Below are 12,499 nucleotides of genomic sequence, written 5' to 3'. Positions count from 1 at the left end.
AAGTGCATGAAGGGCACCACTGCCACAAATGCATACCGTTCTGAAGCCATAGATCCTTCTGTATTTGATTGGTTACTTTTCTGCATTCATTTGCATAAACAGTGTCTGCTCATGTGAATACATCAAGAATCAAAATTACCTTATTTGGCTGTGAAGGACCAAAGGCGTATTCATTTCTAATCCAATTTTCTAAAATCTTGCGTCAGCAAACACTGGGGCCACACGAAACTGATCGCATGTATTCTCAACAAACAGAAATCTAAACTTAACAGCCAAATGACGTGAAGGAAGCTGTCTTTGCCATTGATTGTGACTTGAATAGTTTCTGCTTTCATGTCACCTATTGACCTGTTTTGTTCTATTACATTCTGCATTTTCAATGCCAGGAAGTGAAAGAGAAACACTAGCAGCGGCCCCTGATTTTATTTTTTAACAGAAAATGCTGGAACAACGAAAGTTGGTAGTTTGATAGGGCAGGCGTTTGGTGTTATGAGTTATACAGTGCTCTTGTGAAAACGCCGCTTTTCTAAACTAGAAGAATTCAGCCAGTGAAAATCATACTTGTTTTCGACTAAGCTCTCCGATAAAACTAAAAATAGACAGGGCTCAAAATCTGGATTAGTTATATTAATATTTGTGCATTTTTGAGGTGTGTTTTATACATCCTATCTAACTGTCGTCCAAAGTAACCCGTGGAGAATTGTGCTGTTTTGCCCTTTTCTTGGTTTGTTTCAGTGTGTTTGCCATCTACTGAAGTCTGCTTTGGGCTACAATACAATAAAGTGACTTCCTTGATGCATCAAGGAGGGTTTCATATCATGCTGCTTTTTTTAAAAATTTCTGTGAGGCTGTCTCCAAACCGGATATTCTGTGGCTGTGACTTCAGCTCTTGCCATTGGAGCATTACGATGAGCAGCCGCAACCCTTCAACGCAGCCTTCATTCAGACGTGGCTCAATTCACTTCAAGAGTTCATTTTTGTTCCAAGAGACTCCTTTCAAGAAGCAGGTGGCAATTCCCTGTCACTAGATGGCAGATTTCAGGGCACCATTCCCATCCATGACAGTTACTCGTATGTAGTCTCTTGGTCAGCGTGGGAGAGTTTATTAATGACAAGATGAAGAAGATGGTTCTGCTCTGATGTCAGATGCTTCCTGTAAAAGTACAAATGCAAACATTGTAGATTTTAATTCAAAGAGAAATTCCCCTAACACAGGAATGATCTGGATAAAACTCACACGGATTAGACTTAATACCAAAATATGCAAATTAGGCTTTGCATTATACATGTAGTACATATTTTGAACAAAATACTACACCAATGGTGCATGTACAGTTCCTGCTCCTTTGCCTTCCCTGTGCTGGCTCAAAAACCTTAATGCAGTGGGTACAAACTGACCTATTACATAACAGTTATAATGGGCTTGAAGTGGTGACACAGTGCAAGTGATTGCAAGTCACTCAGAATATTCTAGGCCTTTCCAAAGCCAATCATGCAGCAAATCGTCTTGGTCTAACTTCTTGATACACTAGGTTTCGTCACACCGCGACTGCTATTGTGAATACAGTCACCCCAAGTGAAAATGTTCCAGACAACTTGGGCAGAAATAAAGAGCAAAGGCTGAAAGCACTATAGGTACGAAAAAACTGATGATTACTGTTGGCAAAACAGGGAAAATGGAAGTCGACTGTATTCTGCTCAGGTGCATATAAACCCTCAGGCAAGACTGCACATTTATTGATTTGAATCAATTCAGACTCGGTGTCAATATCATCACAACGTAACACAACCTCTGATCAACTTCATGAATTATTTTCTCCTACATCCCTTGAAGATTTGTTAAAATTAGCAGATTCCTCCCCTACTCCTAACAAAAATGTTGCATCAAATGGATACCGACATGTACATTCACAGAAGTAGGAAGCTACATGTCTGGTGTTTATAAGGATGCAATACAGAAACGCAATGCTGAAAAGTAGATAGCAACAGTTTAAAAACTTCTTCTCTCGAGCAATAAACAAATCTTATGTCTCCATTGATAAATATCTTCAGGCCTTTAACCACTTCGGACCGGGGCATTTTTCAATGTTGAGGATGCTGGGCCGGCATGACTATCATTTTTTCCGTTTTCAAAATCCTTCAACAATTCATCATTCCATTTAACAGTCGTTTATAGCCGCACGGAGTAATCTTCAGGCACTACTCTAAGTTGACAGGTGACTTCATTGACACCGGAATATTTCAGCCAGGCCTGCAGCCTTGTAAACAGAGCCCAGATTGTGCGGTGTTATACAGCTGTCTTTTGTTCACGAACCTGGCTCAGTGCACTGCTGACCTCTTTTCAATAGGGGCCAGATTAGCATGCAGCGGTGCTGTGTGGCTCATCGCTGCGGTGGTGGAGAAATTTTGTCCCCGGTGGTAATCCGCTTGCTCTAAATACCCCAAACCCTGGTATAAGGTTTCAAAATAACGCTGGATTATCACCACTTTTGAGAGTGAAAAATGCCGGTCATGCCCAGCAGCCTGGTCTTTTGTTCGGAGTACGGTCTTTTGTTACAGGGCCTTGTTTCCTTTGTCCGAGTTCGGAGACCCCGGCCACACATATAAACCATACGGCTCCGATCCCGGAGTCCCCGGCTGGTAGGGGTTAATACAGAAGCTTGACATCAAATAAATAGAAAGATGCACACAAGGTCATTTCAAACATCCAAACAAATGCACAGACTGACCAACAACCGAGCTTACCAGAGATCAGCCTGAAGGGCTTGTAATGAGTTGATATCCCTGGACTGGCAAGCCATCTGTCAAAGTCAAGATATCAAAATTCAAATTCAATGGAAGAGAACAAAAATTCCAGTTTCCCACTGAAAAACTCGGAAACTGGTCCATTTTTTAAAAATTGCAAATGAAGACAGCGATTCATTGTCGCAACAACTAACAGTTCTCGGCATTTTTCATTCCATGGGAAAATAAGAACTATCCTTGTCATCCTTGTGTTTTTTTTTGGTTACGCACTTTCTATTGACACCTCCATTACATGTATATATGAAATGACAGAATAATTTTAATTGGTAATCTTGACTAAAATTGAATAAACTCACCACCATGGACTGCATTAGAAGGAAGAGCTCCTCACTCAAACATTCAACAACTGAAAAGAAATAAAAGACAGTTGTTCAAGATATCATTTGATCGTACTATAAAGCCATGAACGATATTTGACAAAAAGGTATTTTGTGGTTCTTTTTTCCGGCTGATGTTGAAATATACATCATACAAAATGATGCCTTCTCACTAGATTCACGCACAAGGACTCCCCAGCAGGTAGAAAAGGGAAACACCAGTCAGACATAATTTAAACATCACTACTGCTATACCCATGAAGCCTGAGCTTATAACAACAAAGATTAAGACCTTTCTGCTGCAACTAGATAACAATGACCCTGCTCGCCATCTTGTACTAAGAAAGTGGAGTCTGTGAGGTAAAGTCTTGAGATGGGCGTGACTTTAAACTGGCATTTACATGGAAACCGGAACAGCAAAATAAAACAAACCACCCTTTCTTTGAATTTTTGTGAGAGTATTTCAGATAAACTGGATCAAACTTTGAAGACTGATCCACACAAGGAAGACAGACCAATACGGAATGGTATAGGTTTAAACCACATGTAGACCACCTCTTTCAACATGCTTAAATATGGGCATTTATAAGTAATCCATTTCTCACCTAAGCTACTCTCCTCGGTTGACTCCCATGCATACCTCTCTAATGTCTGCGCATGTTCTGGTCTGATGCGCTGTGGTGTGGGCTACAAGAGGTAAAACAAAAAATTCAAACCATGCTTTCTCAATCATCTTGTACGATGTGCATTTCTATTCCCCTGGGGATGGGGGGAAGAGAGAGAAGGAGGGAGGAAGTGGGGTACTTCTGTATCACCCTTTCCCTTGTCGGCAGGCCAATATTTATCCCGTGATGGCCAATGTACGCAGCGTCACTTGGGAAGGTTTGTGTTAAGGATCCGCCCCAATGGAAACCAAACCAGGCTCAATTTCACCGAGTTGCCAAGCAGATAATATTACTTTGTGTCAAGCAAAACTAAACAAAAAACCAGTTGAGATATTTCCCTTGTATGGCACTTTGGCAAGTACATTGATTCTGCTAAGCGTGATTTTTATTCCATGTTTAGCAGACTTCAGCATTACGAAAGTGGCTCCAGTAACAATGTCGGAACGCGTGCAGCGACTGCAGTATCCTGCCCACCTGCAGCAACATAAGCAGCAGCACTCGGGACACTTGGCAGTTAGCCAAGATATCTGAAAAGGCCCCGATGGGCTTGGCTCCCTGGCTGATCACCCCCCTCTCCTGGGCCAAGTACTCCATCTCGGTCAAGACGCTGAGGGCACCATCAAAATCCCCTGAAATCAACAAGGAAAGCCCAGATGAATTCCGTTTACCATTTACAGTGATCCTGGACAGTACTATCTTAAGTTTCAGCAAATGTGGGGGCATATCATAACCGTTATCTTTGTTGTGGCCAGATGTCTTCTGTGAATGGGTCTAGGTCTAATTATTCTAACAGGCAAAATGTTGAAGGAAAAAAAAAGAATTCTGACATCAAAAGGTAATCTGAAAGGACCTGACTAACTTCTGACATCTAACCCGCAAGATCTTGACAAAATACTATTCAGTGGAAAAGAAAAACAGTCCTTGGATAGGTCTTTACGTATATCACAATAAGAATATAATTTTGATCTGTGAATAGTTCATACTGTATTTTAGTCAAAAAAGTCTCTGACCTGTTTCAATCTTGCAGGAAGACACTTTACCCAACGAATGAAGACAGTCCAAAGGACTCTGTGAAACGAAAAAAAACAGCTAACCATCTCTGGTGAAATTGAGCCATTTTAGGCACACATGGTATTTAAATTCAGACTTTGACGACGGTAATCTCAACGAAGCTTATCACTTTAATTACTTGGCACTGCTGTTCATTTCTTGATAATGTTTGTAAAAGCAGGTGTCAGCTTATAAAGTATTTGCTTAGCCAGTTATGCTTATACTTTTCTAACAAAACTGACATTTTCCAGTGCTACCATCACTCTTTTATTTCCCGTTCGAGCTTTTATTTAGTTTTCTTTCCCCAGTTTGTGTTTTTATTAAAACTAGTCTCATCAAAGTTAATACTAGTGTGATAGATTGTCAACACAGAAGTCTAGAAAACTACAAGAGGTAATGTGAACTATCAATGACCGTAAATAAAAGAACACTTACTTGGATTAAGCTGAAATTACGCAGGTTTACTGGACACGGGATGTCTTTGAAACAACACATGCAAAGTTTCACTGAATTCTGTCATTTCACAGTTGATATCTGACAGAGGGTATGGACAGGAGAAGGGTTGTTGCTTACCTGATACTGTAAATCGGCTGCCCGCTGGTAATGTCCCATTGCTTCGACTGGCTTCTCTAATTTCTGCAAAGGAGAAAAAACATAAGAATTGCATGCGACTGAACATCACAATCACTTTCTTGTGACCCTACCATGAACCTACATGTGGCATGATAATTGCACAAAAACGTCACATGACGAGGGTATGGCTATGCATTCTACATTTGAATGGTACTTCCAAATGTTCAGTAGGAGTACTTTTCCACGTCCAAGAAGGCACAGGCAGGGTGAAGTGCCCCTGAATCATTGTCCCTCCAGGAACACCTTTCCAAGCCCAAGAGGGCACAGGCAGGGTGAAGTGCCCCTGAATCTTTGTCCCTCCAGGAACACCTTTCCAAGCCCACGAGGGCACAGGCAGGGTGAGGTGCCCCTGAATCTCTGTCCCTCCAGGAACACCCTTCCAAGCCCACGAAGGCACAGGCAGGGTGAAGTGCCCCTGAATCGTTGTCCCTCCAGGAACACCCTTCCAAGCTCACGAAGGCACAGGCAGGGTGAAGTGCCCCTGAATCGTTGTCCCTCCAGGAACACCCTTCCAAGCCCACGAGGGCACAGGCAGGGTGAGGTGCCCCTGAATCTCTGTCCCTCCAGGAACACCCTTCCAAGCCCACGAAGGCACAGGCAGGGTGAAGTGCCCCTGAATCGTTGTCCCTCCAGGAACACCTTTCCAAGCCCACGAAGGCACAGGCAGGGTGAGGTGCCTCTGAAACTTTATCCCATTCTGAGTGTCCTAAAGCGTACTTACTCTCATTGACTCTGCGAGTTGTAGTGACAGAGACGCTGCTAATGCTGGTTGCTTCATCTCTATGTACACCTGTTGAGCAGAAATGCAAACTGTAATGATTTAAGATTGACAGTACTTACAAGGTGTACAACATCTTGATCACAGGAGAACAAAAGTTTGACCTAGTACATGACAGGCAGAAAGGTAAAATTAGGAACAATCTAAGAATCGGGAAGGGAGACAAGAATGAAGCAAGTTGAATCAAACTGATATAATGTTTGGGACAACAAAGTACAATCTAACAAACTGATATAATGTTTGGGACAACAAAGTACAATCTAACAAACTGATATAATGTTTGGGACAACAAAGTACAATCTAACAAACTGATATAATGTTTGGGACAACAAAGTACAATCTAACAAACTGATATAATGTTTGGGACAACAAAGTACAATCTAACAAACTGATATAATGTTTGGGACAACAAAGTACAATCTAACAAACTGATATAATGTTTGGGACAACAAAGTACAATCTAACAAACTGATATAATGTTTGGGACAACAAAGTACAATCTAACAAACTGATATAATGTTTGGGACAACAAAGTACAATCTAACAAACTGATATAATGTTTGGGACAACAAAGTACAATCTAACAAACTGATATAATGTTTGGGACAACAAAGTACAATCTAACAAACTGATATAATGTTTGGGACAACAAAGTACAATCTAACAAACTGATATAATGTTTGGGACAACAAAGTACAATCTAACAAACTGATATAATGTTTGGGACAACAAAGTACAATCTAACAAACTGATATAATGTTTGGGACAACAAAGTACAATCTAACAAACTGATATAATGTTTGGGACAACAAAGTACAATCTAACAAACTGATATAATGTTTGGGACAACAAAGTACAATCTAACAAACTGATATAATGTTTGGGACAACAAAGTACAATCTAACAAACTGATATAATGTTTGGGACAACAAAGTACAATCTAACAAACTGATATAATGTTTGGGACAACAAAGTACAATCTAACAAACTGATATAATGTTTGGGACAACAAAGTACAATCTAACAAACTGATATAATGTTTGGGACAACAAAGTACAATCTAACAAACTGATATAATGTTTGGGACAACAAAGTACAATCTAACAAACTGATATAATGTTTGGGACAACAAAGTACAATCTAACAAACTGATATAATGTTTGGGACAACAAAGTACAATCTAACAAACTGATATAATGTTTGGGACAACAAAGTACAATCTAACAAACTGATATAATGTTTGGGACAACAAAGTACAATCTAACAAACTGATATAATGTTTGGGACAACAAAGTACAATCTAACAAACTAATTCATCAATAGAACTATTGAAAACATAACGACATCACGCTTTGTTTATGTTTGCACTTCTGCATGGATCGCGTTCCACCTCAATGACAAAGGAAAGTATACATGTAAACAAAACGTGGCATCGTTATGTCACAGGTCTATAAAACCTTAGTGTCTGTCTCTGGTTGCATTGGTAAGACAGCGGCACATTTCTGGTAGCGTTTACCATCTCTCATGACTTTGTGCCATTCAAGTGACCGCCTGAATCAGAAAACTAAAACCTCAAAATGACAAGTGTACATGTAGATGGGGTCAGAGAATGAAACATGGAAGATCAACATGACAAGGCTAAATCCTTTACGGAGAAACACTCACTCTGACAGCATGGTTGTAGCAGTTGATGGCAGCGGTGAGGTTTTCCTCAAAGGTGGGGCATTTGAGGTCGTGGTCCCCCTCCTCTGCATGCATGAAGTGGTGTGCGGCGCTGACTAACGCTTCCGCCTCAGCCGGCATGTTGGATAAGGTGTGCTCGCACCTGAGGGAGGAAGGCAGAAGTCATGCTTGTCATTGAGGTCTGTTTACACAAGGGTATGACTTTCAGCTCGTTGGCCCCTACTTCTTTGTCATCTTCCGGGTTTCCTTCTTAATCCAACAGCATTCAGGGACAGTCAGGCATGATGCCTGTGGACTCTGACAGCTGTACCAAATAATCCCTATTATTTCACCAGCATAAAGCCCTATCAGTTATCCACCTTGAGTAATAGCGTCCCCCCCCATCGGTCAAAAAGAGGCATGTTGTTGGCGAATGTTCACTGACAGGAATGCAACTGCGACGCATGCATTTCATAGTCGCCGGTGAACCAGCCAAGTGCAGTTCCCAACGAAGGAGTCCTCATTGCTCGGGGCCAATGAACTGTTCCCCCTTGGGCCATGGGGGAAAAGACAATAAAAAATGTTCAGCTGCACAGGTGAGAGAAAAACTCACACAAACATTCTGGGGAAAACCGTGGAATAAGGGAGGGAACTCAAACTCAATTAAAGACATTGGCCTGGGTGGGATTCGAACCCTGGGTTGTAGAGGTGAAGGGAGGAGACAATACCACTATGCTAATCCCCAACTTCAAAGCTCTGCTCAGACAAAGTCCAGCATAATTCTCTTTGCTGTTTTGCTTGTTAGGTTTCATACGATTTTAATTTCAGCCTAAACAGAAAGAAAAAGACTATGTCCATGAACATCATATCGGACGGACTGGTCTGAAAATTTCCCAGAGCTTTCAAAGAAATTTCTCCAATATTTTCCTGACTTTCTTTGATTTTCTGGGATGTTAGGCCCAAAAAACATTCTGCTTCCGAGTATATGCCTCTAAAAATAGTGTTGCTAGGTCGGAAACGTTTGTTTTTGGGGGGGTCCATTTTTTGTGCTGATTGAATGGCACAAATGGGGACGAAAACTACCTAAAATTGCCTCAAAATGGGATAAAAACTTGCCTTAATCTATGTAAAACTTTCCCCAGTTGAAAATGGACAATTTACATCACAATGCATAATGCTAGTTGGGTAATCACGACGGCAAATTGGCCAACAATGTCTGTGTATCGCGTGGTAAGAATTGATGATGCATTTAAACGGGCAAGCAATAAACATCCTGCCGCGGCAAGAAATTTTGCGGAAGCACGCTCGCTTCAAGTACGAGCAAAACAACCTGAAATTTAACTCGTGAAGATACAAAATACGCACACAGACAACAGACTAATTTCTGTGAATTAACTTCTTGCAACATCAATGTTTTTTCGACGTACAGCTGTAGGATAGCGTGCCTGTAACGACACCAACTTGCCACATTTCCATCTCGTTTTCTTTGCATGGGCATGGCGTGGCAGGAACCAGCATACATGTAGCTTTGCTTTAGTTTAATGCACTGAGCTTTGTGCACGTGTTTTCACCACCGTTACAGCGGAACACGAAGGGAACTCGTGAAAATAACAGAACTTTCTTTTCGAAAGTTACAAATGTAAGCAGGAAAACACAACATACAAATATTTTAATGTGAAAAAAGTTGTTCAGAGCCAATTTGTAAAGACAGAAAAGACAACAGGATTTATTTTTTTAATTTTTTTTGGGAAATTTTCTAACATTTATTTTTCTAACTTGCTGATAGACATTTTAGGGTTGAGCCAAAAAATTAGGGTCGGTCGGGAAACCGGAAGCAGAAGAAGTTTCTTTTGGCCTTATCATTTTTGTAGGCTGATGTATTTTAAAGTATTTACTGTAGAGAGGGACAAATTAATGGTGCCCATGTATGGACGTCTTCCCAAAGTGACACACAAGAAGAACTGACTTTTGACTTATTTTCAACTTTCTCCGATAGGAAGCGATGGAGTTAGGTCTATCTCTTACCTGGCTTTGGCTAGGCTACAGATGGCTGCATAGGATGAACATTCCTGATTCTCAAGGGTCTTTGCTAGTGAACCTTGTAAAAAGAAGTGAAATGTTTGAAAGGTATTTTCGTCAGTGAGGTTTTGATCTTACCTTCCTTAGTTTGATCAACTCAAATTTCAACCATTTTCTTCAGGCCTGCACAACATTAATGTGACTTTCAGTTTCAAAGAGAAGCCACAGAATACAACCAAATTAAATGTGGGATGTGACAAGTCCTTACCAAACTGATCGCTTGCTTCGGCAACATTTGGCTTCCGCAGAAATCGTCTTTGTGCAAAAAAAGAAAGAAAGAATAAATGATAAGAAATTCTCGTCTCTTTCTAAGTGAAGTCAGACTATGGAGGAGGAAGGAAGGGTATCGCACCCAACAAACGCTAGGCGAGGCGTAGAGTGGATCTTGGAAGATTGGAAAAGTTCACAAACAATGAAAAAATTATAAATGATTACATTGGCCCGAGTACAGGATGGTCTGTGCACGTGTGTGTTGCAATAACGAATGTTGCTTGGTCATTTTGGAGGAGACTTTGTCAGACCATGCTCAATCTTAATGCATAATTCAGTTTATCTATTAGTATACTCCAGCACAATCTAGCATCATGTACGTCAGTCAACTGTGCCCCAAATGCTTGCCCAACTGCCCAACGATCGAGCCATCGCGCACATCCACATATAGCCCCACTAGTGTGGCACGGACTCTCACTCCCGATCCATCCTCGTTGGGGGTGAGAGTCCGTGCCACACTAGTGGGGTTAATCCACATATCGACCGATCGTGCACAACATCGCTCATGTACACGTACATGTATAGCAGGGAGCATACGTGCCATGCTAATTGCTAATGTGAGAAAAAGATGATAAAAATAATCACTTACAACTAAAGTTGTATCTTGACTTAAAACAAAAACATTTGTATTCCCATAATAAGAACTGTATTCTTTTAAACGTACTCACTTTTTTAATTTACTTGAAATTGACCGATATTTCCCCAGAAAATCAGTGTCCCTGTCCATCCTTACTCAGACAGTACAATAATTTGGATCGGGTGAGGGCGCTGCGCGAATCGCGAATAAGTAGTGGAGCTCGTGGGTGCATACCACTAAATTCAAGTGAGAATTTCTGGCTAGTCATTAGCATTAAAAGTGCCCCCCCACAGTATCTTTGGAAAAGGGAGATTGTTTGGCCCCCAAAATGGTGAGACTGTGTAAATCGTTAACCAATTAAACCATGACTTGTGTTTCCCATGAAATAACTTTTCCCTTAAGATTTTGGTATTTTTTTAAAATGGTTCTTGGTGCTCTTCCAAATAGTGCACATCAATAGTGCACACCCACCAAGGGCGTTCGAGAGGATAACACGAACGCGCCGACCATGAATACTGAAATCCTTAAAAGGACACTGCATGAAAATTGCAATTCTTTTTTCTCGACTCGGGATATACATGAATATATATACTTAATAATAACATTGGCATTTTTTCAACGACCGGGCAAGTTTTTTTGAGGAAAAAGAAATTCAGCAAGCGACAAGTTTTAAAAGTTCACCCAGTGATTTGATCCTCAGAACCCAGATAAATTAGTTGAATGTAAAAAAGAAGGAACTTCAACATTTTGATTTCAATTTTATTCTGTCCTGCGATACTGCTTAGTTTCATGCAGTATTTTCATATAAACGAAAATTACCAGCCTAAAAAACAAAAGCAAATCGCCACGACAGGGGCCCATTATTTGTATTATCTGAGCTGAGAGTTTGCATGGAGATCCTAAATTCTTACATGCAGCATGTAACCCATGGATGTCAACGAAATAAGGTCCTATTCTCTGCTGACGGTGGAGCCGTCATTTTAACATCCGCGAGATTAATATTGAAAATGGCATCGTCTGCACTTTTAGCAACAAATCCACCCATACTACGCATCCCAGTGCGTCCAGGGCGGGTGATTTTTTTATTAAAAAAGATTCCCTTTTTATCTGTAAAACCTCCGCCACAGAAAGATGGTAACACCGTTCGTGAGATACCGGCACTTTCAATGGCAACATATCTCATCACTGCGGCCCCGAATGTAGAACAAATCATGATACTGGAACTGCACTTCTCGTTGTTTTATTCCGGGAAGGCTGCAGTCACATCATGCGTCTTCCTTACTTAATCATGTATAGGGCCTATATACATAATAATGTCAAACCTTAAACGTACGTCTGTCTAGCAAATGTCGAAGCAAAAAACTTCCCTTCGTAACAACTTTCCGTACCCCAGGAAAGGAAAAAAGAAGAAGGAGAAGATAAAAAAAAAGACATACAACAGCATTATACTGGGGGAAAATTTACCCTGGAACTCCTATCAGCCCCCCCCCTGGCGATCGAGATGGCAGTAGGCTAACTCTGGGGCATCGTATATCTCGCATATAACTTGCTGTCAAAAAGTAAACTGCCTATTTATATCTAGGAAATTGTTAGACTGAAGGTGCAGCACTTATTAAAATAAATCCAATTTTAAAAAATATTTTTTAATGAACGGTGTGACGCG

The 12,499-nt window shown here is 40.8% G+C and overlaps 1 protein-coding gene across 1 annotated transcript; it reads right to left on the bottom strand.

Annotated features, from left to right (window-relative positions):
- Positions 1-53: 53 nt before the first annotated feature.
- Positions 54-11,016, bottom strand: LOC147798645 (40-kDa huntingtin-associated protein-like). The gene is made up of 12 exons (XM_087139145.1): positions 10,928-11,016; positions 10,198-10,244; positions 9,936-10,008; positions 7,914-8,073; positions 6,192-6,260; positions 5,411-5,473; positions 4,798-4,855; positions 4,262-4,416; positions 3,728-3,809; positions 3,102-3,151; positions 2,746-2,801; positions 54-1,153 (listed from the first exon to the last, which is right to left on the bottom strand). Exons 1-12 carry the CDS (start codon positions 10,984-10,986, stop codon positions 1,066-1,068), a joined length of 960 nt encoding a protein of 319 aa, XP_086995271.1. The 5' UTR covers positions 10,987-11,016; the 3' UTR covers positions 54-1,065.
- Between the last annotated feature and the right edge of the window lie 1,483 nt (positions 11,017-12,499).

Source organism: Acanthaster planci, linkage group LG07 (genome assembly GCF_054643075.1).
Source record: "Acanthaster planci isolate LZ-2023a linkage group LG07, COTS_SCS, whole genome shotgun sequence".
NCBI classification, from domain to species: Eukaryota; Metazoa; Echinodermata; class Asteroidea; order Valvatida; family Acanthasteridae; genus Acanthaster; species Acanthaster planci.
Note: the sequence above shows the minus strand (reverse complement) of the source record. Positions and strands in the feature narration are given on the sequence as shown.